Below are 27,286 nucleotides of genomic sequence, written 5' to 3' on the forward strand. Positions count from 1 at the left end.
CAGAACAGTATCTGGAACGACCCATTTTCATTGTTTTTTCAGGAGAAATGCACAGCCAGCATGCCAGTTGTCTTGATCCTTAAATACGGATCACCTGTTAACACCCTTTTTTCCCAGAATACCCTCCCTAATTGATGCCCTCTCTAATTGGACTCACCACTGCTATTTTTTTGAACACACCCTTTTCAGTTAATCATTCAATTTCACAGAATCCACAGTATGCATGGCTGTCCTGTTGGGTTTGTTGGTTTTCTATACCTTTATTTTACCCCCCAGAAACTTATCTGGGGTATAGAGTTTGAAATGTTAATAAAACCAGTGATTTTCTTGCTGCTGTTGAGGCACTGCTATTATTTCGAACACAACTGTATACACACATTTTGCAAAATGTTTCGGAGACATCTGTTGTCTACATTTCAAGGGCCCTCACTCTTTCTAGAGCACACACTTGTGATTGATGGACTCCATTAATTTAATGACATCAAAGCCCAGGAGAGATAACATGTTCACAAGGAGCACAATTCAAAGTGAACACAATTGAAAACATCATTGGAAGATGAAAGCCCGTCTCTTTTCATCTGTGGCGACGTGCTTGTTTCTTCTCAGAGAAGGGAGCGGGGTTATCCTGAACAAATGCTAACGATGTGTTGCCTTCTGCAGGGATCAGTCATTAATCGGCGTGGAAGCCATCATTATTCCCTGCAAGGCACCTGCAATGCACAGAGGGAGGAGAAAGGACGGGGTGGTCTTAACTTAAATGTCTCATCATGTTATGTTAACATCATGGCTTATTTCAAACTGGAGGGTCTGATCACTCAGTCAACTTGGGTGATTTTTAAGGCAATGATAAAAATATATGAGTAAAATATCTATTGTATTTTGACAAACTCAGATCTTAATCCAACTGAAATGTTGGATTAAGATTTCTTTGTAAACGTCTCACAACTGAAAGTGAGGAGTGGGGCAAACTTTCCTCAGACTCATACCAGAGACATCCATCCATCCATTTTCTTCCGCTTATCCAGGGTCGGGTTGCGGGGGTAGCAGCTTCAGAAGGGAGGCCCAGACTTTTCTCTCCCCAGCCACTTGTTCCAGCTCCTCTGGGGGAATCCCAAAGCGTTCCCAGGCCAGCCGGGAGACATAGTCCCTCCAGCGTGTCCTGGGTCTTCCCCAGGGCCTCCTCCCGGTGGGACGTGCCCGGAACACCTCACCAGGGAGGCGTCCAGGAGGCAACCTAACCAGATGCCGGAGCCACCTCAACTGGCTCCTCTCGATGTGGAGGAGCAGCGGCTCTACTCTGAGTCCCTTCTGGATGACCGAGCTTCTCACCCTATCTCTAAAGGAGAGCCCAGACACCCTACAGAGAAAACCCATTTCAGCCGCTTGTATCCGCAACCTCGTTCTTTCGGTCATGACCCAAAGCTCATGACCATAGATGAGGGTAGGAACGTAGATGGACCGGTAAATCAAGAGCTTCACTTTTTGGCTCAGCTCTCTCTTCACCATGACAGCGCCCACTTCACTGCAGATACTGCGGCAATCCGCTTGTCGATCTCCCGCTCCCTTCTTCCCTCATTTGTGCACAAGATCCCGAGATACTTAAACTCCTCCAATTGGGGCAGGACACCCCTCGCCCCCGGCCCGGAGAAGGCACTATACCCTTTTCCGGTTAAGGCCATGGCCTCGGATTTGGAGGCACTGATCTTCATCCCGACCGCTTCACACTCGGCTGCGAACCGCTCCAGCGAGAGCTGGCTTCATCTGGTCATGACCAGAGACTTGTATATTGCTATAAGACGTTATTTTAGCTAACATTAGGGTAACATTACCTATTGGAGTAAGGTCTCCTAACCTTTTCTTCAACAACCAAACACACTTTTGTTTATATCTTTAATGAACAAGGCAAGGTTGTTTACTTCAGTCTTCAGTGTCAGCATTTAAATAATCAGCCCATTGTCATTAACTTTAGTTCAGTTATATGAGCAAATGTAATACTTCGTACTTGACAGTCTGATTGTTACAAGACAACGTGTTTGAAATCATTGTCTGCTTGTGTTAGCAATATTTACCTTTTCCATAGTCAATTATGCCAGTACTCAGATGTTAGAAACAGTTGCCAAGAATATTTATTTATTCCTCTTGGAAAGTCTTAAGCCATGACAACAGTGATTCACTCTATTATTGCTTGTTTCTTTTCATCCGAGGGTGTGAACTAAGTAAAACCTCTGTCCAAACGACATGTTCTGAGTAAAGAGTGAAGAGAGAAGTAAAAAAAGATTCAAAGAGCAACTTTTCACCACAACTGACTGAGCATAACCAGTCAGTTTTGACTGGTTATGCTCTGAGTATTTCACCTCTCTATGGAGCATTGTGTATATGAGATCACATACACAATGCTCTTTAAACTTCTTAAGTTTAAAATAAACTTAAACTATTTTAAGTTGAAGTTTACTTTAAACTTCAACTTAAAATAATTGAAGTTTGATAAGAAACCCCTTAGATCCTAAACCCATTGATAACATGTGATCAATTTCCATAAAGCCAGATGGATAACCAGAAGACCAATTGTGATCAACTCCTTGCAGTAATGAGACAAGAATGGATCACCATCAGTCAGCATTTGACCCTAATGTTAATATTCCATTACAGGAGACACACAAACATCCACCTACTCTTGTACATCTCATTTTGTACCTCCAATTAACCACTCAGACTCAGACATTAGCAGGAAACCAGAGTACTAAGGTATGGAATCTATGCACACACGAAGAGAACGTGCAACTCCACAGGCAGAATAAATCCAGGATCTTCTTATTGAAAATTGCAACTAGTGTTAATATTCTCTAAACTCATAGTTTGTGTTCAGTTCAGTTAAGTTCCATTGAGTTTCATTTGTGGAGAGTTAACAATACCCATCTTGAAACCTGTTGATTTTAATTGTGGTCAGATAAAAGCATTTAAGTCCATTTACGATACAGTTCACTCAAAAAAGTTTAGTTTACAGAAAGAAAAAAAACTATCATATTCAGAAAAAGACGGACTATCTGAATTAATTCAAATTTAACCCAGTAAAGCCCATTTCAAAAGGTATCAAGGTATATTAATATGTTCAAATTACCTCTTTTACTCTAAAAGTCTAATCTGTTTTGCAAGTTACTCTCAGACATGGAGACATTATTTAACGTTGTATGACACTGACCCCTGCAGGATAACACAATTCCTGCAAATTTTGTGACTTTCTGTTTTGTACTTTTGAATTTTACTGTTCCTTATTGCTTTACATTTGTTTTGTTTTGTCAGTGTTCAGCAAAGTCAAATAACAATAATAATAATAATAGTAGTAGTAATAATAATAAATGTAGTTAATAGAATATTCTAATTGTGAATTGTTCATTTCATAAAGCAAAAGAAGTGAATATTTATTGTCCCTTGTTTTTCCTTGGTTTTTTTTTTGTCAGTATCACCAACCAAAGTTTAGTGGACACAAAATGTCAAGATGTCACCCAATTTGGTAACTGAGGCCCTTTTCTCTACATGGCATTTGAGGAATGCTGACTCACACTTCCTGTTTCCTGTCCATTCAGGAAATGGCAGGGTTTAACCCCTAGCTGCCTTGGCCATTCCATTCTCATATCTTTGTGATACTGTCAGTAACCCCAAGGGAGAGTTTTAGCTAAAAGGATCCAAACTGCAGCAATTTAGTGTAATTTGTTTTGAAGTCTTCCTGCGGATTGAGCTTTACCGGCTTTTTACATTCAGAAAGTAGATGAAGTTAGTTGCACAATCATTTAGTGTTGCCTTTATCTGACACTTACCATCAGCAACAATAAAACTAAATTCAGTCAAATTGTATAAGTGATGATGCAACCTTTTTAAAAATTGATTTTATCTAAGCGTGGGATCCTGAGCATAGAAACACAACTTGCTCTCGTAAATCCTGAAAGAATCCTTTGAAAGTTCTCCTTTTGAAATATTTTGAATGTAGATTGTAGAGAAAGCCTTTGCAATTACTATTTAAGATATCACAAAGAAACCGTTGCATTCTGAGTCTTCAAAGGTTATGTGATGAAGTTGATCCGTGTTGAATGCAGATCTGTCGGCTTACAGCTATATAAATGCCGACAATTATGTAAAAACCATCAATCTCTCTTCTCTAAGCTTTTTTATTTTCAAATACAAATAAATGAAGAAAAAATGTGCAAAGTATTGTGCATGTAATCTCAGGTTGTTACTTTCAGTACCATGCAAATGTTTCACCTCCAGCTTTACCTCCGTTGCGTTCCCCAGGTAGAAAAGCTGTTCATCATGTGCATGACCCCGTTGTATTTCCAGTCCCTTGTTAATCATATTATATACATACATATATATCATCACTAGTGATACCTACTCACATTCCAATGCTTCAATCAAGAACAAGAGGCATCTATAACTGAAACAAAGTCAACGTAACGAAACCGTGCTGAAGTTCTTGACTTTGATATGTTTCTGACGCTTGTTTCCGTTGTAGATAATAGAAGCCAAAAATAACTTTGACATTCACTAAGAGGAATTATTTTATATAAATCTTTTGTATGAGTCACAGTGGAGATGCTAGGTGGGTACAGCCATTTTTGACAAGAAGCGCTTCTCTTTTTTTGCCATCTATGGATGCATCTCATATTGTCCTTCTGTGGCAATAAAGAAATCGTTGAGAGTGCTCTGTAAAAAATCAAAAGTGGGCCGTTCCTCAGGCTTTTGTTTCCAGCACACCATCATAATCTCGTAAAGTTCCTCAGGGCAGCCTTCTGGCTGTGGCATCCTGTAAAACTTGTCCAGGTTCCTGATCACCTCTGGGTTGGTCATTCCTGGTTGGAGCCAAGAAAAACCAAATTAAACTCAAAATTATTTTGCAATTATTCATATATATTATAATATGTGTCGTAGCATAAATAGTCATGGGAAATGATCAGTATCTCAAAACGTTGTGGTTTCTAAACCTCAAAAATAGTTGTTTCTTACCGGGGTATGGTATTCTTCCATATGTGACCATTTCTGTCAGTAGGATCCCAAAGGACCAGATGTCTGATTTGATGCTAAACGTGCCATAGTTGATAGCCTCTGGAGCTGTCCATTTAATGGGGAACTTTGCACCTGAATATTGAAAAAAGAAAATGATAAACATGTTGCTGACAAGTAGCTCGAAAGATCCTGTAACACTTTATTCTTATTTTAAGATTCACCCAGTCAGCACAGAAACGAGGTTTCCACAAGACCATTTTCTAGCAAGCAGAAATGTGTAATACAAACGTCACATCTCGTCAGAGTGAGGATCATTTTTAGTTCATAGTTGTCATGCAAGTGCGTATTTACTGATGTATTGTTTCAAATTAGCCCATAGCAGTAATCTGAGAAGTGTTGAATTTGAGAGATAACATATTTGAGTTCTTTCTAAAACTTTTTTAGGAAACTAAGCTGGTTAGAGGATTCTAAGTATTTTTCCTTTGAAGCACAGTATAAAGAAATGAGAACGGGATCAAGACTTTTGCACAGCACATAAAATAAGTCTAAAAAAAATACAAATTTAAAAGTTGTAAAATTCCTCATTTAACCACAAAACAAATTGTGCAGCATATTTAATTTGATTGTACAATACATAAAGATGCAGTTGTGATCAGTTTCTACCTGTACTTTACCTTCTTGTGCTGTGTATTCAGTCTCAATGATCCTGGCAAGGCCAAAGTCAGCTATCTTGCAGTGGAGCGTCTCACTGACCAGTATGTTAGCCGCTCGAAGGTCACGGTGAATATAGTTCTTCTTTTCAATGTATGCCATACCCTCGGCTATCTGTCATAAAGGAGACAGAGAAGTGTCATTGGAGCTGTGTGCTCTAATGCAAATTTATGTGTCTAATATATGACTAGATACATCACAAATATTTATTTACAGCCATCCGGATAAATGGACAGCAGTTTTGTACACTGTGAATGTTTGTTCTCTCTTGGCAACTTTGGAGGATGTGTTCTGGGTTCAACAGTTGGGTAGTAAGAGGGTTTAATAGGATGTGATAACTATAAGGAAGTTGAAAGTTTGAGGGAAAAATACTTTTGTGTGGGGTTGACAGGGGAAGGGGGGGGGCTTATTGTAGATGGAAAAATAGCACAACTTCCTGTCCGGATGTTAATATTTGACGTAGTGCGATGCTTTCAAGCCAGTTGAGCAAAAAGCCCCGCCACAGAAACCACACAGCCACTGCTGACAGTTTCCATGTGTGTTCACATCATAACTGGTGTCAAAGATTATACTACAGTTTTAAAAACGTTCAAAGCTTTACCGTAGAACAGTGAGAGTATAAATAGGCTTTGAGGTAAAAATAAAACCTAATATTTTTTAGTTGGATGGCAACTGCAGAAATCAAACACCTAAATATTAATGACATGTAGTTACAGACAAAAACTGCACCAGTTAGAGTAGCAATGACAGAACCGCTCATGTGTTATCAGGGAAATGTTGCATTCTAGGATAAAACTTTGAGATTGTGTAATTAAAGCGATTTCCCACCTGGGCTGACATATCAATCAATTTGTTCATCTTGAGATTTTTTCCTTCATCGCCTTTTAGAAAGTCAAGAAGGCAGCCTGTAAGAGAGAAAAGGGACATGATACTATCAGAAAAAAACCTCAGCAGATTAAAATGTCACCCAATCACCATTTTGTAGAAATGTTAATTTATGATCTTTTACATGATGTGAGACACTAGAGTGCAATACAATGTACTCTGCTTTAGTGAGACACCATACACAAATTCAAGATCCCGAGGCTCTGAGTTAATCGTCAACATTCTACCAAGCAAAATTTCATGCTCTGTGACAAAATAAATTTTTTGTCAACATGGCATAATAAACTTCAAAATACATTAAATAATAAAAATTAAAACTGTTTGTCCGCACCTGTTCTTTTCTAATATTCAATTAGAAAAGTGTGTATTACCACTCTCCATGACTTCAAATGAAGCTGCAGATTTAAATCTACATTAGTTTTTTAGCACAAACGTAACAAGCTTATTCTATTTTTCTTTAAATATTAAATAACATTGAGAAAAGAAGCAAATTTATGCTTTTCTCCCAAGATAGTCCTGATTACAGCTCTTTCATCTAATCAGCTGATTATCAATAAAACAAAGTAGCAATTTTCTACATTTTTACTTTAGAATTAATTTATTGTGGAAGAGAACATTGGACTAATCTGAATATTATTCTTGTAATTTGTCTTATTGCAGTTCCGAAATTGGCTTTTTTAAAGTTTTGTTTCAGATTTTTTGACAACACTGCCACAATCCTGAATGCAGCGGCATCAAATAGTTGGCAAACAGAGAGCATTTCCTCTTGTAAATTAATCTTCTACCTACTAATAGAGAATGTGGCACAGACTAGGCTACCTATGCTACTGTGTCACACAGTATTTCCTGTTGAACTTTGAGCGTTTTTTGTGACTACCAACAGTGTTTCTTTTCATACAAACTTATATACAAACCCATTTACAAGCAATGTTTATCATGTCTGCCATAGCTGACCACACTCTAAATAAATATTCAGATTTTAAAAAAAAGAAAGGAAAGAAACTCAAACAAACAGTGTGTTAATGCAAATTGCAAAAAAAAAGAAGAAAAAAAGAATGGCTTGAATGTGTATTTTGCAGGAAGCTTTAATTTTTCAGACATTTTTTATTTTTAAATCTTCAATATGTCTTTTAAAACTAAATAAAATAATTTGTCTTTGAATAATGCACTCAAATCCACAATGTATTTTTTTTAGAATACTACTGCATTTTGGTTTCTATATCTATTTATTTTTCATCCCCTTCTGTTAAAATCCTTTCAAAATTGTATGCATTCTTGCAAATAAATTGTTTCATATACTGTAACTCTAACAAGCTACAGAATGTCAGATGAAAATAAAACTACACTATATTTGTTTTTTCTACTTTTGAGTGATTTTGCAAAATGGTCAGGGTCAATGTTAATAGTAGTTTTTGATGCTCCTCAAGTTGCATAATTCCCCCATTTTAAGGATAACATAACACTCGTGGAGGCATCCTCCACCTATAAGTGATGTAGCTAAGTCTTTTGTACACAATACATGATCTAGACTTATATTTTCTCAGTCTCTTTGGGGCGAGGATGGTGACAGGGGTAGGAGTTTGTCCTGTAACCGATGGGTTACAGTTCAAATCTCTGCTAGGTCAGTCTCAGTCTTTGTGACCACCTGCTGCTGGTGGTCAGAGGGCCGGGTGGCGCCTGCGCATGGCAGCCTCGCTTTTGCTTCTGTCTGCCCCAAGTCAGCTGTGGCCACTATCCAGTAGCTTGCCACCGTCAGCTTGTGAATGTGTGCATGAAGCGGTGAATGATTGAGTGTAGTGTGAAGCGCTTTGGGGTTGTCTGGATTTGTTAAAGTCCAGACAACCACATTTACCAATTGAGATCAATGATAAATTATTACAAGTAATTCATGTCTTTTTACAAAAGTGCATTATGGCTGCTGCTCAACATACTCTCTTTATGATACACACCCATTTTGATAAGAGAAATCATCTGAGTACGTCTGCATTCATAATATATTCATCTGCAAGCCTCTTTATATTGCTTACCGTTCACCATGAACTCGGTCACAATGAGAATAGGCTCCTTGGTGACGACAGCATGGAGTCGTACAAGTCTGTCATGCTGCAGCTGTTTCATGAGGTTAGCTTCCTGAAGAAAGGCCTCAGGCTCCATCGTTCCTTCTTTCAGCGTTTTGATGGCAACCTTCTGGGTGTTCTTGTAGTAGCCTACCAAGGAGGTTCATGGAGATTGATTAATTCACTCCCCTTTTCGAGCTTATCAGACCCCTGTGAGCGTGAAAGGTAGTTTTTTTTCTCACCCATCCAAACTTCTCCAAACTGCCCAGCACCGAGTTTCTTCACCATTTTCAGCGTCTCTCTTGGAATCTCCCACTCATCCTGAGCCCACGGCTGCTGAGGGGCCTTTTGTTTACAAGGAGCATACAGTCGAAGACACAACCCGTCTGCAGTCCCTGCATATAAGCGTGATATATGTATGATAACTACTGAGAAAATGTTTTTGTTTCCATCCGTGACAGCTAAAGTAAAGGTATGCTTGCTTGCACGAGCGCCTTTTATCAGGAGCAGCTGTGCTTTGGCAGACATCTACTAGGTCTATCTTGTGGTTTAGTCACAGGGGAGGTAGGCATATCTAAATACACTCACAGGAAATGCAAAATGCATCTTGAGGGTCTAGTTTCCTCATTTCATTCAAATTCAGATACCGATGTTAAAATTTACAGCAGTGAAAACGACACATCCGTTGTGATTAGTAAATTCTGAAGTCCATCGAGGTGTCCATTTTTATGTGATGTAACTTTGAAATTGTGACAAAAAAGAAAACTTTGTGTGTACTTGTGTTGTAAACTTACGGGTATAGTACTTGACCAGCTCTTGTAAGGATGAGAAGGTGTTGGAGGGGGAGATATAGTAACCTCCTTTGTCCAGACAGCGAATCTTGTAGTGTTTTACCACATCTCCTTGTTCTTGATCATTGTCTCTTACCGACAGTGAGTACGACCCTGACAGCAAGAACCGAGAGGAAACAGTTTTCTTTGTTAAATCAAAGCCAATGATTGTATGTTGTTTTTAACAGAGCACTAATATTTTTAATTTGCAAACTCTTACCTTTACAGGTCTCACTCTCTCGAACAAGAAAGGAGCCTGGTTTATTTCCAGGAGCCAGAAGCAGTCGTTCCGTCTCTCTTCGACTCACATCTTTGAAAAACCATCTACGACACAACACAGTTGGTATTTTTTTTACTTTCATTTCAAAAATGCAATATCACAACAACTGCACTTTAAATATGAGTGCTATAAACTACCGTAGCACCATCTACTATTATTGGCACTCCTGATAAAACATGTAGAAAAGCATGAAAATAAATTATTAGTGTTAAAACCTGAGATGCCACAGACTTGTTAGTCACAGTTGCAGTTGTGTTAAACAAGTGTTGCTCTCACTTTAAATATGAGTGTTTTTAGATTTACAGTTGCGCCCAATTGCCCTAGCAGATTTAGTTATATGGTGAACTTAACGCTTCCAGTTTTCAAAAGCAAACTGTTTGAAGTTAGGATCCTGACTTGAATTAGTGGAGGAAGATACATTTTAAGGTGATGATTTTAAGAGGGTCTTTCAAAGTCCTGGAGCTCAAGAGAAGAATAAATGATCAAAATATCTGGGGAAGCCTGTGAAACCTGCTGCTATTGATTATTACAACAGCAGTAAAAGTATTCCATTGAGTACCGAGAATATATATATATATATATATATAAACTGACATGATTTTTAAAAAATAAGATTAAAAAAAATTAAAGTAAAAACACATACATGTATGTAATTTTATTCTATATTTTTTTTGAGTTAATACATTGAAACACCTACCTCCTTTCTCTACGTAGACTAACTTCTTGGTTGATTAAAAATAGCAAAATCTCAATGGTGTGGTTAATTTCTGTCCTAACAAAATGAAGGTGAACACATATGCCTTGGTTTGATGGGATACTCTCATGTCATTCTTACGTGGTCAGAGACCTTGAATAGAAATGGATGTCTGTCACATCGCATTTATAGCCCAGGAAGTCATTGACTAATGGAAGGTTTCTAGACACTTCGATAAACTTAAAAAGTAAAGTAAAAAAAAATTACAATGTGCTTTAGCTATGTTTACTTTATATGTATTTGTGAGTGTTAATAATTGTGCCTCCAGTAGTTTTGACTAAAAATAAATATTTCGTAGCATTTTATAAACCTTTAGTCACTCTTGCTATGCAACTGTATTAAAAGATAAATTAATTTCATGCCTTCTACACATATTTACCAGGGCCGCCAATACAGAGTGCTATTTTCTGGTCTAGATTAGAATGTTTTCCCATACTTCTCCACCTCCAGCGTATCTGATCTGGCTACATAATTAGATGGGATGAAGCCCTCCTGATCAGTGAGAAGCGATTTAGCCAGCCACCATTCTCCACTCCTACAAATACAATATACGACACATATCATTCTGGTTTAACTGGGGGAAAAGAGGAGCAGCAAACTTTGTGAATGTCGAGACCGGGACGACACTTACTCTTGTACAACTTTGAGCTTGTCTCCTTTCTTGAAAGAAAGATCGCCGTCATTGTTCGCTTTGAAGTCATGCAGTGCTATAAACACGGTTTCATCTGAAAAAACAAAAAGCGATAATTGTTTCTTTCTCGTCACGCTCCGTCAATCTTTGTTTAATTTCACTACCCGCTTTTTGACACCGCTCTATATTATTAATCAATTATTATTAATTTTTTAAGTGTCATATGAGTCTGTTCCTTTTTCTTATGTATTACACGCCCTCTTTGTGTAATTCTGCCGTGATGCTAAAACTTTCTTTTGCATGCAGCCCTGCTTATCTTAATCCCAGAAGAGAACGAAGGAAATTAAGCTGAGATTTTAATCACACAGAGTAGCTTCGTCTTACACACACTAATGTTTTGTTGACCGCATAAATGCAGAAAGTTAGTTGCAGGGGAAAATTGTAGTGATTACCGTTAGATGAATAGGTGTTTGCGTTGTGTTCCTAAAACAGAGAAAAAATTATGTTTTTGTCATCAATATTTATGCATGCAGTTATTATAACTATCGATGGTGTACTGAGCAGATAAAATTTATCACTTAAGTATTTTACTTACTGTGCGGTTTGATGAGTGGGCTGTCTGGGGGTTCTTTACTTTGTAAAATGAATTATCATCTTTTACGTCTTTCTGGCCACTGCAAGTGCAGCCCATCCTGTGAATATAAAAGAAAAGTACGTAAGCTGAGCTGTATGCCACCCACAACATGCACAGATTGCATGCATCAATAACTGCTTAGCGCTGTAACAGCAGCATTAAAAAGAAAAAAAAACAAAAAACAAAACAAAACCTGATGAAACGTCTTTTGCTTTACCTGATTAAGCTGATGAGCTTTCTGATTTTCAGTCTCCACTCCTCCCACTGCAGGCCCACGTCTTTGACCTCATGCCCAGTCTGAAAAATAAACAAATCATTTGAAGCCGCTGCCGTTTATTTTTCTTCTTCTTTTTGTACCAACTATCTTCGATTTTATTTCTTAGTAAATGGTCTTCTAATGGAACCAAACAGTTCTGGAAAGAGGAAGTTGACAACACTTCTGCATCTTTCCTAAGTAGCACTTTATCAATGTACATCTGTCATGTTTGCGATAAAAATAGAGACAAGTTCAATTGCAAAGAACCGATCAAGAAGCTGATTCAGAAATCCACATTTAACTCTCCTTATCTACACTAAGGTCATATTTTGTTCCACACATTAAAGTTATAGTTATAGTGTATGCTATTCAAACCATCGAAAATTGAAAAATTCAAACAAACTATTGTTTTATTTCCATTAAATTGCATGTGTAACTTTCTAGCGTGTCTTCTGAAAAGATTCTCTCTTTGCTGCGGAAGTAAAATTTTATAGCTTAAGATGCAAGTGAGCATAAATAGCCACACTTGTGCCCAGCAGACAATTAACATTAAACATTAAACATTACTGCCTCCGCTGTATCATAAAATCTTTGATGAACGTTTCCTTAAAAATTATAACTTTAAATTTGTTCTTAGACAAAAAAGATATCTTTCTTAAATTTGGTTGCTACCAGCACACAGATTCCTTAAGTTTTAGAGTAAAACCACTAATTAATAGGAAGAACTACAGCAACTTTGTATAACATTTATACAAACATTAATACAAATATTTTACCTTCAACAATATATTTTCCTTTCAAATGTTTGCTGTATATTACTTGCCATAATTAGATAATGTGACCATCGCTATCAATTTCTGATTCCTGAGAAAAACATTTTGTTTCATCATCTCTTGTAATTATCAACACAAATGCATGTGGTGCGCTTCTTTATAATAAATCTAACAGTAATTCTAACAGATGATATACATGTCTTTTTAATTTAGGAAAATAACAACACGGGAGGTATTTACCTTCAGTTTGTCCTCAGAAGTAACTCAGTTGCAAAATGTCTTGAGTTTCCTTAGTGAAAACAGAATACTTGTCAGTATGTCACTCTCACTCGCTTACTCACCCTGGTTTAGAAAGTTTCTCTCTCTCTGTCTCTGTCTCTCGCTCTCTCTGTCTCTGTCTCTCTCTCGTTCTCTCTGTGTTTCTCCCTCTCTGTCTCTGTCTCTCTCTCTCACTCTCTCTGTGTTTCTCTCTCTCTTTCTCATACAGAGGGATCAGACCTCCCTGAGGGTTCGTAGTGCAGAGTTTACTGGAAAAAGGCAATGGCATAGCTTGGCTTGCAATTATCTCCCTACTTTGTATAAACATCTATTAGCACTTTAGCCTCTAAATTAATACAACAGTATTCATCCTCAGTTACAGCATTCACAAAGTTTTATTCATCAAGGCATATCAAGTTTTGCTCCAAATCATTTTAATGTCCTTGTACCTAAATGTTATATCTGTTGTGAAAAAAAAGAAGTGTTGGACCTGCTGTGTCTTTACAGCTAGTTGGTCTTAACTTTAGGTGTGGTGACTAAAATAGGCTGTAAGGTTTCCATGACACATTTTTCAGTTCCTCTAGTGGTCTGCGTTTTTTTTTTTTTTTTATCTCAACAGCACATCTCATACTGCTAAAAAAAACCGTTCATGTTTACACGCTACCACTTTTTATTTGTTTGGGGAGAAAATAGCGATGTAGATCTGTGTTTATTTGACTGGCTTATTTTTTTTTATCACTATTAATAGTCATGAATCATTGAAATAAAGACTTAGCATCACTGACGATAGCAATTATAAAAATATGCACTATGTCGTGAATCCTCTTTCACTTTTTGGTAATTGAGGAACATGATCCTGAACAGAAAACATTTAGTGCAAAATAAAAAAACAACACTTTAGCAGTTTTAAAGTAATGGTCTTCAGAAATCTCTCATATCACTGTGAAGAAAAGCTTCCAATTTTATACAACTCACTGGAAACCCTATTTAAGCCTCTCTGATATGATTGAGTGAGTGTGTTTGTGATTGCTGTCCTGATTCATTATTGATATTTGGCCATGCTGTAAACATTTTTTGAGGACACTGTGGTGTACAGATGAGGTATATGTGGTCGCAACACACCCAGGTCTCTTGAGACACATTCTTGATCATCACACTTCCATTTCAGGACTAAATTGGTGGTTTGGTGTTTTTGTGTTTTGTTCTGTTTACAGCTTCTGGCTTTAAATAAATATGACTTTGTGCAATAAACTGTAAAGTGGAAGTAAATAAATCGTTTTCAAATAAAAAAAAATTATAAAATAAAAAAATCTGAAAAGTGTGGCACACATTTCTATTCAGTTCCTACTGAGTTAGCGTACTGCAGGAACACCTTTTACAGGTGAACATCTTTAACAGTATCTAGAGACTGAAACATTTGCTTATTCTGTTTTGCAAAACAGTCACAATGGATGGAAAGTCAATGAAGACCAAATAATAGTCTTGCCACAGATTCTCAAATAGATTAAGGTTTGATTTTTAATCGGACCATTCTAAAATTTTAACTTCTTGAGATCCAAAGCATAGCATCTCTGGTTGCATGTTTAGAGCTATTGTCCCGTGGCCTTAGATTTACATTCATCATCATTCTTCCTTCTTGTGCCTGCTCAAGAAATAAATTCTCACACCACCATCATATTTCCGTGATGTTCAGAGAGACAGATGTACAGTGTTTGTTTTCATTCATACTTGGTTTTGTGTAGAGACCAGAAAGTCCAGAGCACCTCCTTCCCCTGCATGGCTCGTCGCAAACTGCGAATAGGACTTTATTTGACTTTCTTTTAATTATGGCTTTCTTCTCGCCATCCTTTCATATTGACCAGATTTTAGGAGTTCATAAAAATAGTCTTGTCACCAGATTCTCCTGCATCACTGGTGCATCTCCTCCAGATTTTCCACGCGTCCCTATACTACTATGATGAAGGATGATTACGCAACTCCAGTCCACATTTAGTGGACAGTCATGTCTTGGTGGGTTGAAGTTTAACCCACCATTAATTTAACAGGACTCTGTGAGATATTGCTGTATAATCTAGCCATTCTTTATATTCCTCCACAACTTAATCTTGACTGCTCTGCTTCTTTCTCTGGTCTTCATGATGTTTCTTCTTTGCTTAGGTTTTCTGACAAATTTCTAAGTTTTGCTGGATTTATACTGAGTGTAATGCACACTCAGATGAACTTTATTTAATAGTTAGGTAACTTCTGAGGTTAATTAGCTTCACTTCTTTTGTTAAAGCCGACAGAGTTAACAAGGCTGAATATTCAGACATTTGCTTAAAAAATACTTAATGCAATCTGATTTCACCAGTGTTGTATAAAGTACTGAAATCTCAGAGTCAAGTAAAAGTACAAGTACCTCTCCAAAATACGACTTTGGTAAAAGTCGAAGTCACTGACTGAAATGTTACTTGAGTTAAAGTCTTAAAGTATCTGAAACTTCTTGTACTTAAGTATGGAAATTACTGTAAAAATGGATGTACTCAAGTAATGTAATGAAAAGTACAAGTAAAAAGTAAAACAAAGCAAATGCGGTTTGAATGACATTTTTTATATTTTGGTAAACTTGTCAAATACACTTAAAATAATGTACACAACCAAGTGCAGGAAAAATTAAACCTGCTAATAGATATACCTGCAGGCATCATTTAGTTAAGAAAATTAGGTGCTTTACCTATAGCACAAGGTTAACTTAACCTGCTTTACAACTGAACCAGCTTCTTAGTATACTCTCCAGGACAGAAAATACAAAGTTTTTGTAAGCCTTAAGTTTTCCCTTCAAGTAAGGTCAGTGCTGAAAATGAGAAAAATAAATAGTACAGAAAATGCGGCCAACATGAAGAAAAAGATCTGTTACGATTACTCTACTTCACAAATCAGTGAATCAGTCAATGCTACAGTCAGTAGGTGGTGCACACAACTGGTCATTATGCAAAAGAAAAAAAGAATTGGGAGGGAAATGCAGCTTATTGGCATCTGTAAACCTGGTTTTGAACTTGCATGCCTTTTCTATATTCGTTAAATTTAGTCTAAATTGCTATCGCTATGGCTTCTGCCCCCCTTGAACAGAGGAGTCTAGGTAGCCTGCTACAGTCAACATTAGGCCTAAGCTAAATACACCACGTGTGGAACTGAAACAATGCCAAACAAAGTTCATTTATGGTCAACGTTTCACAATACAGTAGTGCCTAGTGACCAAGCTATAGTTACTGAAACAGGAGGATTATAACCATTTCATAATTAGTTACCTCGATGTGTTTCTTCAAGTTGGACGGGGAGTTTTTGTAAGATAGAATTTCCATGTGACTGCTACTGATTGCGAGACTTGCTTTGTGTTTAATGGGAGAAGCGAAACAGGTGTATCCTAATTAAAAGTAAAGAAATCAAGAAATGGCAAAAAATGTGGAATGAAGATAAGAAAGGAAGAAGATTATATGAAGTACAAAAGTCAGTTCAAATTCGAAGCATTAATGAAAGAAACAGAAGAGAAGAAATAATAATTAGTAGATTAAGAGTAGGTCATACCTACTTAAATGACATGCTTTATAAAATAGGGAGGAAAAATAATGATAAATGTGAGAGATGTGGAGAGAAAGAAAATGTAGAACACATATTGATGAACTGTAAGTCAAATGAACTCGAAAGGGAAGAATTAAAGAGAATAGTTAGAAATATAGGGCATGAATGGAATCTTAAAGGTATATTAGGAAATGAAGGAAACATAACAGATATTCACAAATTAAGGAAAGCCTTGTTTATTTATCTTAAGAATACAAAATTAAAAAATAGAATTTAATAGATGTGAAGTAATGCTTCTACACACTCATGTACAGTAGGTGGCGGTATGCACCTTAAAGTTGCTTGTGATCCGCCATAATAGAAAAGAAGAAGAAGAAGGTGTATCCTATTGGTGGTGATGAACAAGCCCAGGCAAGCAGGCTACGGACTTTGTTCGGTAGCCTGCTTGCTACTTGCTAATCAGTAGGTGGGATCAAAACACTTGCGTTTCTCTCTCTCGCTTTTTTGTAACGAGTAACTAAACCACACATTGAAAATGTATCGGAGTAAAAGTACGCAATTAAGTTCGGAAATATAGTGAAGTAAAAGTGAAAGTCATCAAAAATTTTCATACTCCAGGAAAGTATGAAGTACTCCAAAATATACTTAAGTAAAGTAGTGAAGTATTTTTACTTCGTTACTATACAACACTGGATTTCACAGTAAGTTGTATTCTGCTGACCATCTAAATAACTTGAGCAATAAGTCGATGATAGGTTTGGGCTTAGATTTTGGTAAATGAGGTGTAAAACACTATAAAGTGTCCAATTCTGTTCATCTGATGTTGAATTGATCTTTTTTGTAGACCTAATCAGAACACAATATGTATCCCTCCTACCCTGAAAGACAGTTGTGTGAATTTTAAAAGATTAATTTTAAAAGGCTACCTTTTTTCCTCAACCGTAATGTGTTATGCGAGGGATGAACAGGTCAATTACTGTATTCGTTTGTAGTTGCTGTAGTTGCTCAGTTTTGACACCAGGGGGTGTAAACACTCGTGTTATAATCTAAGACCCTCCCGAAGGCCATTGCCTTTTTTCATCTCCTTTCAACAAGTCCTTCCTGAAATCATTCAGTTTCTATTCATAACCAACCTTTACTGTGACCTCATACAGAAAGACGATTCTATGAGTGTTGGTCTTTAGGGATTTTTATTGTGTTTTGCTTTTACATCTGTATACAGGGGAGCCGGGGCGGGGAGGGCAGGGCGGAAGTGTGCAGATATTAATGTAGATGCAAAGTCAGTCAAATTATAGACAAAAAATGCAAACCGGTGAGAGGTCAGTCTATCAAACTGTAACAATGCTTTGGTCTTCCCACTCCATAGTAGCTAACCAGCTCTTTCCTTTTCTCACCACACAATACACAGAGGGAATTCTCCCGTCTTCTTCATTGATACATAACACCAGCATGTCCTGATGTTATGTGCTTATCATTGGTAACTTACTGTGGAAAGTTGTTGAGAGTGACTCAGAGAGCCTTGTGAGGAAGATATCATTCACATTATACTGTAACCTATAAGTGCGAGGGTGAATAAATCTTACAGCACTGGAAGTGTTTGCTTCCTATGGGGGGGCTTATTGCAACATGCAACATGGAGATATTACTATCTGGGCAACACTTCACAGGTTTTTGTTTGGACCACCTGTGCTGTGCGTGGGGACCGTGCAGTGCTGTAGTTCTCTGACGGAACAACACACACATACACTAAAACACAGACACACACAGGGGCTGCAGGTGCATGGTGAGTGTTATTGAGTGCGTCCTGGTTTTTAACTGTTGTTCCTCTTTAAACTCCTTTCTTCTAGTTTTTCCATCAGCCCTTGTTTTCTTCCCAGGGCTTGGCGGATGCTTGTGTACGGCTCTGTTGGGGTCCCCAGACATTGCATCCTGCCTGCAGAAGGGTCATAAGTGGCCCCACAGGATAACCTGAACAACAGTGGGAAAGAAAGGGAGCGTGGGTCTTTTCTGGTTATGTAGTTCTGACCAGCTCTGTGCCAAAAGCATGTACATTCTGCCAACTGCTGCTTTCAGTTCCCATTATTATTGTGAGTGTGCATAGTATGAAAATGAAAATGTCTCTTGTGTGCTCTTGTTTGCATGGTAACAACTGTGTGCAGGTGTGTGTGTGTGTGTGTGTGTGTGTGTGTGCGTGTGTGTGTGCGTGCGTGCGTGCGTGTGTGTGTGTGTGTGTGTGTGTGTGTGTGCGTGTGCGCGTGTGTGTGTGTGTGTGTGTGTGTGTGTGTGTGTGTGTGTGTGTGTGTGTGTGTGTGTGGCCTTGTATTTGATACAGTGTAAGGACCATTTTTCAAACAAATACTATGTTGTGAGGACTGCCCTGGCTCTTGGCCCCATAAGAAGAGGTGCTGTTAGTGGGTTAAGGGTTAAGTTTAGGACTAAGGTTAGGCTTAGGGTTGGGCAAATACTGGTAATGGTAATGGTTAGGTTGAGGGTAAAGGTCATGGTTAGGTGATAGAAATGAATGAAAAATGAATGGAAGTCAAAGCAAAGAAGATTGAAAGACATACTTTTATGTGTGTGACATGACATCATACAACACACACATGTTATGCAAAATTGTGCAAAATTAAACATTTAAAGGAAGGTATGCAGTTGCTTAGTTTATCCGAGATGTGATTTATTCATACACACTCTTGGAAACACACAAAAACACACCGTAATACATACTTAATTATGTATCCCCCTCTATATCACAAGAGGCCCCCTTTTGGCTTCCTGTCTGTGTGGGAACCAGTTCTATCCTCTGTCACACATGAAGTGAGAAGTCTTGTTTTTCTATTTGCCATAAAAAGACAAGGTGATGAACAATAAATGCAACAATCCACCTCCACTGCTCAATGAACACACAGTATTGCTGTCCCTAGAGAGAGACAGTCAGACAAACCTAATTGTCCTTCAATATAACATCAGCAGCTGTTTTGCAGCATGCTTTAATGTGAAATTCATACCAGATTTAGGAAACAACACAACCAATATGCAAGCAACACAAATCAGTCATTGAAATAAGTTATGTGAAATGAAGACGAATGTTCAGAGAAACAAATGTAGATAATAATCTTTCTGTAAAATCTGGCATAAAAGCTTTTCCTGCTAACGACAGTAATCAAGGCGTCTGCTATAGAAAATCTGGTTGCATGTGTTGCTTTGGCGTGATTTTGACCCATCCCATTGTCTTTCCGAAAAATCCACCCATTTTGCTCTGTGAGGTGGAAGCTCGGCTGGAGACGGCAGCTCCAAGGAGGAGTTTTGGCTGCGATTTGTGGGAGCAAACGTTTAGGCACCTTCAAATAGCGGCTATGGAGGATTCAGTGAATCCTCAGACATGCATGAATGAACCAAAGCAACACTCCAAGAATGTTTTTCACGAGGGTATCCCATGATAACATGATCTAAACAGGGCCATTCCTAAACATTTGTAGTGTCTTTTTGTATTTACACTTATTCATGATTTCAAATGATTTTCTTCCATTTACTTCACCTCATTGCAAATAATTTCATTTATGAACTGATTTTTGTCAATTTAGATTATTACCGACATGTATGTTTGATTTTTACTCAACAGGCCGTTGAGAATATTTATTATAAGATCATGACATCTATTCTGATTAATGTCCAATTTGTGTTTTGCATTTCTCCACAGTATACTTTCAAAGTTGAAAAGAGCTGTTGAAACTTGGCTTGAAACATTTATGCTGTTGGACTCTGCAGCGCTGTAGCTGGAAGCAAGTCTCTGCAGCTGCTCTGCAGGCAAGTTGCTCTGAGGTAAACATGGCTGCGGGAAAGCCCCATATTATTGTGCTCCGGATGACGTTCCTCACTCTTCCAGTGTTTACTGTGGAAATTACTGCCAACGGCCAGCAAGCAGGTGCTTCCTCAGAAACTCGTTGCTTATCCAAAAGATTTGAAGATTAAATTAATCTCTGAGTGTCAAGCTAGCCAGCATCATGTTTCTTCTTTTTCAGGGTTCACAACTCCTTTTATCTATTGGTTTTCTTTATGCTTATTTTACCTGGTTAGATTTTTTTTTTACAAAATAGGAATCAAGATCATTCCTCCTAGTTTAATTATTTAGTGTTTTAAGCTACTGTTCCTCACTTATGTACTTAGTAAATGCTTTAAACTCTCATTGTATTTATTTATTTTTTGTAAAACTATCTATATGGGGAAGTAAATATATGAACAAAAATATCAAGTAATTTAAGTAATTCATATCACATGCTTAAGAGTAAGTATATATTCATTTGTCTCTGTAAAGACTTCTAATGGGCTGAAAAGCTGTACAGGTTGTTTGTTTGTTGTTATATGACTTGCACCCCACAAACCTGAGTGATGGAGGTGTAATAAAAAAATGGATTGATTGTTGGATGATTTTTTTTTGTTTTGGCCACTTGGGGGCAGAGCACATCTGACGTAGAGATCTGACATGAATTGGTGCGAGTTGTTTAAATTGCAAATTTTAACTTAGTTATACATCATCTAAAAATGTTGTCTTTCAGCTGGGAACTTTATGACACAACATGATGATGAGTTCATTATTCTCTCATAATGAACTGTTTTGCCAAAATTGTTGCTGACAAAAATTGTCTGGACGGCGATCAAATTCTATTTTATTTATCCATATTCATCACAAGCTCCTTGTAATGATACTGGTGATAGTTTAATTTTAAAGTTCTAGTCATTTGAAAAGATTACTTACATTTTAATTGATTTGGGCCAACACATCTGGATTTATGTATTAGTTTGTCTGAAATGAGACATTTGCATATCACATCATATATATGTGACATACATATGTTGTCTGTTAATGCTGGATTTTTAAAAAAATGTGCCTCAGCCTGGCGTCACTGAATATGTGCTATGTGCTTCCATAGAAAGGCATTGTTGGAACGTCACTATCTAAAGCTTTGTATTTTTAAATCTCACATGTGTCAGATATGCTGACATAATGGGTTTTCATTTATTTGCAACTTTTAATATCTTCAGATGGTCTGGATTTGCATAATAATCGGATAAAACTAAACTTTACTGTTATCGACTAAATGCGAGACTGAACAGTCTTCTCATGTTGGCAGTAATGGGAACTCTAAAGGTTTATAGTTATCTTACAATGCGTAAATAAAATTCTCTCAATTGCTGAGCCATTTTCTCTGTATGACAAAACTCAGAATCGCTGGTTTGTACAACTTTTCTTCATATTCAGTTTGTCTTTTTTCTTACCAACTAGTAAAAAAAAAAATCCTTTAGTTCAGTTCACAGCTATTTACTGTGATCAGATTATTTTTAATTTAAACACCTAGCAAGCATAGGTTAAGTGTTAAATCCAACTCCAACCAGGAACACACTGCCCACTACTGTGTTAAGCAGTCAGTCAGACTGACACCAATTATCTGTGTCACATGACCACATGAGACCGTAGCAAGAAACTGTGGGAAGGGCACATACATCAACTCTGTCTGGGTTTCACTGCAGAAAGACAATAAAAGAATTCTCCATGGAGGTCGGGATGCTCTCTGAGTCACCCTGCTGCATAAAGATGTTAAATAATTATGCTTATAATATTCTATATAGTCAGAAATAATGATCAGCAAAGTACACTGTTAAAGTCAGTGCTAGATTGAATTCATAATTATAATATTAGCTCAATAGGACTAGAAAACAACCATTTACACAAAATATGCTGTGTATATTTTTACCTATGGAAATTTTTGACTTGACTTTTAGTAGTAAGTTTTTGTTTGCTTTTTTTTTGTTTTTTTTATTACACATGTTTTTTTTAATCCACAACAATCTCGCTTGACATTGATATGCATCTTGCATTTATGCATGAATCACTTAAAACTGTAAAGGAAAAGCAAAGTCCATTTTTTATAGGAGAACTATCATATATCTTTTTCAAATGTTACATTTGTTGGGATGATAACAAAAATGAACCAAGTTATCACTTTACGTTTTTATTTTTGAAGATGTTACAGTTTCTGCAGTACACTCAGCAAAAGCTTACTTAAGAAGAATGTACTTTGATATACATCTGCATGGGCTAAGAAACAGAGCAAAAACCATATTATGCATCACAATAATGAATATTAACTGTCATCCCTTTTATTACCTGTCATGCAGCCATGGTGAGCCCTGAACCCACACAGTTGTGGGCTAAAAATGACAACATATATAATCATTGTCTTATTGACTAGAAAAATATATGACTTTGTTTTTAATAGAACTTATTTAGACAAACATATTTTAGTCCTACAAAGAGAATATATTCCGCCACAACAGAATAAATGCACTACAATTATATCCTGTTTATGGAAACCTGCTAAATACAGTATATACTGTACATTCAAGTATTTCAGATTCTCTTTTCATGCAATTGTATGACCAGCAGTGCAGATATAGCATTTCACTGTTTAAAATTCTCAAAAAAGTGCATCCAGTTTATGGTTATCTGAAACTAATAACATAGAAGATCCAAAGTTACAAGAGCAATCTAAACTTTGTTGTTATCTTTTGCTGACTTTGCAGATCTATAAAGGGTCTTTCTTCACATCTCTGATGAATGAGATAATTTGCAATTTCCAGACAGAATCACATTCATCAAGCAATCTCTTGATTTTTTTTTTTTTTTTAACTTATAGCTTTTTCAAACTCTTTGACTCGAGGCTTGTAACATCGTCTTGGCCATGTATCTCAGTCTCAGAATCTTCAATATCAGCAAAAGCACCATCCTCCGACTCAGCTCTCTCTTTCATCAAAGCATCAAGAGGGATTAGTAATGTTTTCTTGGCAGTTTTCTTAGTTGCATCTAAACTCCCCAGCTTGTCTGCAACAAAAGGCTTCTCTCCATCAGCAGTGTCTTCTCCAGGATCTGAGTCTTCCTCAGCTTCGTCTTCTCCATCAGCCGAGTCTCCTAAGCTTCCACTCCAGCCATCAATGGCTGTGTCAGTATCTTCATCTTCCTTTTCAGAAACCTTGACACTGTCATTCAAAGCAGCTGTTGTGGCATTTTTGTTTTCAGTAAATTGTGGCTCCTTCTCTTCTCCAGATTCATCTTCTGCTTTGTCGGCAGATTCTTCACATGCACACTCTTCTTCACACTGATCTTTAGATCTGGATTTTTCTCCACTGTCTCTCTTTGTAATCTCGCTGCCAATCATTTCTACTTCACTCACATCTTCATGTGTTAGTTTATAATCTTCTTGTCCTTTCGTGACAGCTTCAGAGCAATCTTCACATTTGGATTCAGAGTCACTTTCATTTTTGACTGATTCAGATTCTTCAAGAGGTGTTTTATCTTCTTGGCTTTTTTCTTCTTGAAAAACTTCAATGCTCTCTTCCATTTTTCCTGATGATTCAAGTTCTTTGGCCAATAAAAGTTGTTCAACAGGTTCAGCCTGACTCAAAGACTCACTTTCATCAGTACATTCTTGTGGAGTTGTATCTACAACCTCATCTTCAGACTCCTCTTCTCCTGACTCATTATCATCATCATCATCATCATCATCATCATCATCATCATCATCATCATCTTTAACTGTTGATGTGTCCTCCTGACCTGTGGTTTCACGTTTGCCTGCTCTTAAGTTGTTTGCAGACTTTTCGTCATCTATTGCTGAGCTGCTGCCTTCTGCCTCAGATTCATTTTCACTCACAGCTTTGGAACTTCCTTCGAATGTAGATTCAGGATTAGTCTCTGAGGAAACATCAGACTCTTCACCACCTGATGTTTGCTCTGACTCTTTTTCGTTTGCTACATTATAGGCCTTGTTGATTTCATGTTCTGCTTCTGCAGCTGAAGTTTCATCATTTGAAGAGGCATCGTTACCCTCTACAGAGTCACTCTTGCTTTTGACCATATCTTCCTCTTCAGCATCAGTGGCATCAATACTTTGTTCTTTTAGCTTATCTTCTTTCTCTTCATTTGTCTCATCTTCTGAGTCAGATCCCTGTCTGCTTGTGGTTTCTTCCACTTCATCCTTACCAGATTCATTTTCAGTTGTATCTGCATCAGTCTCATCTTCTTGGTTGTCTTCAGCTTCACTTGCGAGACCAAGATCATGTATATGTTTTACTTTATCCGTTTCTTCTTTACAGTCAACCGCTTCTTCCTCTTCTGCTTCTTCAAATTTGTGCACACTTGTACTTTTTACAGTTGCTTCTTGCCCAGTCTGCTCACCTTTTGTCTGATTTTCAGCATATTCAATTGACAGTTCACTACTCATGTCTTCATTCTCCTCTGCATTGTCGTCGTCATTTGTGGTGCCGTTTATGTCTTCTGCAGAGTCATTCTCACTGGCAGTGCCACTTTCTTCATCGTCAACTGTTTCTACTTCTTCATTCTCTGTCCTCTCTGCTATAGCTTCCTCTTTAGGAGTCACGACTTTTGATTCACCATTTTGTGCCGGAAAAATCTCTTTATCAGTAGAAATATCATCTTTGGTGGTTGCTTCTTCATTGTCTTCTTCTGATGATTCATCTTCTGTTGATGAATCCCTGTTTTCATCTACAAACTCATCTGCACTGACAGCGGGAAGCTTCTCTTCATCTGTGTCGGTTCCTTCTGCTGAATCTTTCTCTGATTTATGCTCACTTAAAGCTGTCTCTGATTCTTCATTTTCATCTTCACTTTTAGTTGAAGAACCCTTATGAGCCTCTGCATCTGTATCCTCTTGTGGAGTGACCTGCCCTGCTTCCTCACAATCAGATTGATCAGGGCTGGCTGCTATTACAGTTTCATCTTCTCCTGTGACTGCAGTTGGTTTTTTAACATCCGTTTCATCTTCTGTTGTTGCGCCCTCGTCTGATTCTCCAGAGGATTCAGCTACGGCTGCTTCACTCTCATCAGGAGAGTCATTAGAATTGACTGGAGAAATTGTCTCTTCCTGATCAACTGTGCTGTCCTCCTCAGACTCTTCTCTTTCTGCTGCTTGAACCTCTGATTCTGCCTCATTGTGTTTTTTTGTGCCTTCATATCCAACTGCAGAGACTTTGTTCTTTTGCAGTTTTGTTTCACTTGTAACAGAAAGCTCATCGCCAGTTGTTTCTTCCTCTTCTTTACTTGATAATTCATTAATTGTGCCCTCCCTTTCATCTTCACTTTCATCTTCATCGCTGCTGCCACCTGACTCCTCCGCAGCGTCCTGGTCACTAGTGGTACTGGTACCTTGCCCGACTTCCTCCATGTCATATTTCTGGTTAGTTAAGATTGCCACAGGTGTATGCTCACTCGTGGCTACTGAGGATATTTCCATAGCTTGTTTTTCATCTTCCGACAAGGTTGCATTAGATCCCACCTCTAAGAAACTCTCCTCATTCTCTTCTTCGCTGGATTTGACATCAGATGTTTGTGCTACACTAACCTCAACTGCAGGTTCTTTATTTTCAGTCTCGCTACATTCAATCTCTTCTGATGGCTCATTTTCACTTAAGATTATAGTGTCTTGTACCACATCAGTTTCTGCTTCACTTTCTTCTACTTCTTCTTCTTCAGTCTGATCCTTCACCATTTCATTAATCGTAACTGTATCATTATTCTTAGCATTCATCATTGATTGTTTCTTATTTTTCATGTGAACAATTATTTGCACTGATGGGAGCAACTCTCTCCTCAACTTTACCCAATCCATTTTTGCATCCTCCTGGGAAGCTTCCAGTTTGGTTGGCGATGACGCTTCCACTGAAACATCTTTCTCTGTTTCTTCTTTGCTTTGGACTTCAGTATTAGCAAAAGCAACAGTGTCATCATGTACTTCATTTGCATGGTTAGGAAACTGTTTAGTAGAAGCAGTGATATATTTAACTGGCATTGCCGCAGTTATTTCTTCTTCATCCTCATCCTCAGAGACGCTGCTCAACATATCTGTATATTTCTCTGCTGTTTCACTATTTACATTGAATCCACTTTCTCCACCTGGTGTGATTGCATCACCAGTCACTTCTTCTGAAGCTGTTTCTTCAGTATGTATGGCTCCACTCTCACTTCCTGGTCTTTCAACGCCTTCTGTGCCTGTCTTCTCCTCATTGTCTGTAGCAAAGACCTTAACTGATTCTTCAGTAGTTGTCTGATCGTCTTGGCAGGCATCATCTGCTTCCTTTTCATCTGCTGTAAATTCAAAGGCTTCCTCTCCAACTTGTTGCGTTTTATTGATTTCTACTTCCTTTATTGCTCCAATAATAACTTTTTCAACAAGTGTTTCCGCTGTCATTGTGTCATCGTCATTTCCACAGGGAGCTGCACAATCAACTGCGGTATTCTTCAGCGGAATCCTTTTCAGGTCATAGTCCGTAACAACGAGTGCAGTTCTTCTTACTTCTGCAGAGGGAGGTGGTATGGAATTAAGGTTTTGCTCCACACATGTTTCACATGGACAGTATTCATCAATATTTTCACCTCGCTGGTCACTGTATAATGTCCCTGTTGTTGAATCGCTTTTTTCACCTTGTGAATCCATTGACTGTTGGAGCTTGAGCTTCACCCCCGGTCTTCTTTCTTCTGTTTGTTTATTTGATGTTCTGGATGTTGCTTCTGTTGGAGGTCTTGGTAACCCTACTCTGCCTTCAATTTTCCTCACTTCTCTGTCAATGCTTATTTGAATTTTGTTGTG

The 27,286-nt window shown here is 37.8% G+C and overlaps 1 protein-coding gene across 1 annotated transcript; it reads right to left on the reverse strand.

Moving 5' to 3' along the window:
* Window positions 1-4,165: 4,165 nt before the first annotated feature.
* blk (BLK proto-oncogene, Src family tyrosine kinase) lies at window positions 4,166-13,200 on the reverse strand. Its single transcript, XM_005814939.2, has 14 exons — window positions 13,050-13,200; window positions 11,998-12,077; window positions 11,742-11,838; window positions 11,599-11,629; window positions 11,147-11,240; window positions 10,952-11,050; window positions 9,702-9,805; window positions 9,446-9,595; window positions 8,894-9,046; window positions 8,622-8,801; window positions 6,538-6,614; window positions 5,673-5,823; window positions 4,999-5,130; window positions 4,166-4,844 (listed from the first exon to the last, which is right to left on the reverse strand). The coding sequence occupies exons 3-14, from the start codon at window positions 11,835-11,837 to the stop codon at window positions 4,642-4,644; spliced, it is 1,470 nt and encodes a 489-aa protein (XP_005814996.1). The 5' UTR covers window position 11,838; window positions 11,998-12,077; window positions 13,050-13,200; the 3' UTR covers window positions 4,166-4,641.
* Window positions 13,201-27,286: the final 14,086 nt, after the last annotated feature.

This window comes from Xiphophorus maculatus, chromosome 15 (genome assembly GCF_002775205.1).
Source record: "Xiphophorus maculatus strain JP 163 A chromosome 15, X_maculatus-5.0-male, whole genome shotgun sequence".
Lineage (NCBI taxonomy): Eukaryota > Metazoa > Chordata > Actinopteri > Cyprinodontiformes > Poeciliidae > Xiphophorus > Xiphophorus maculatus.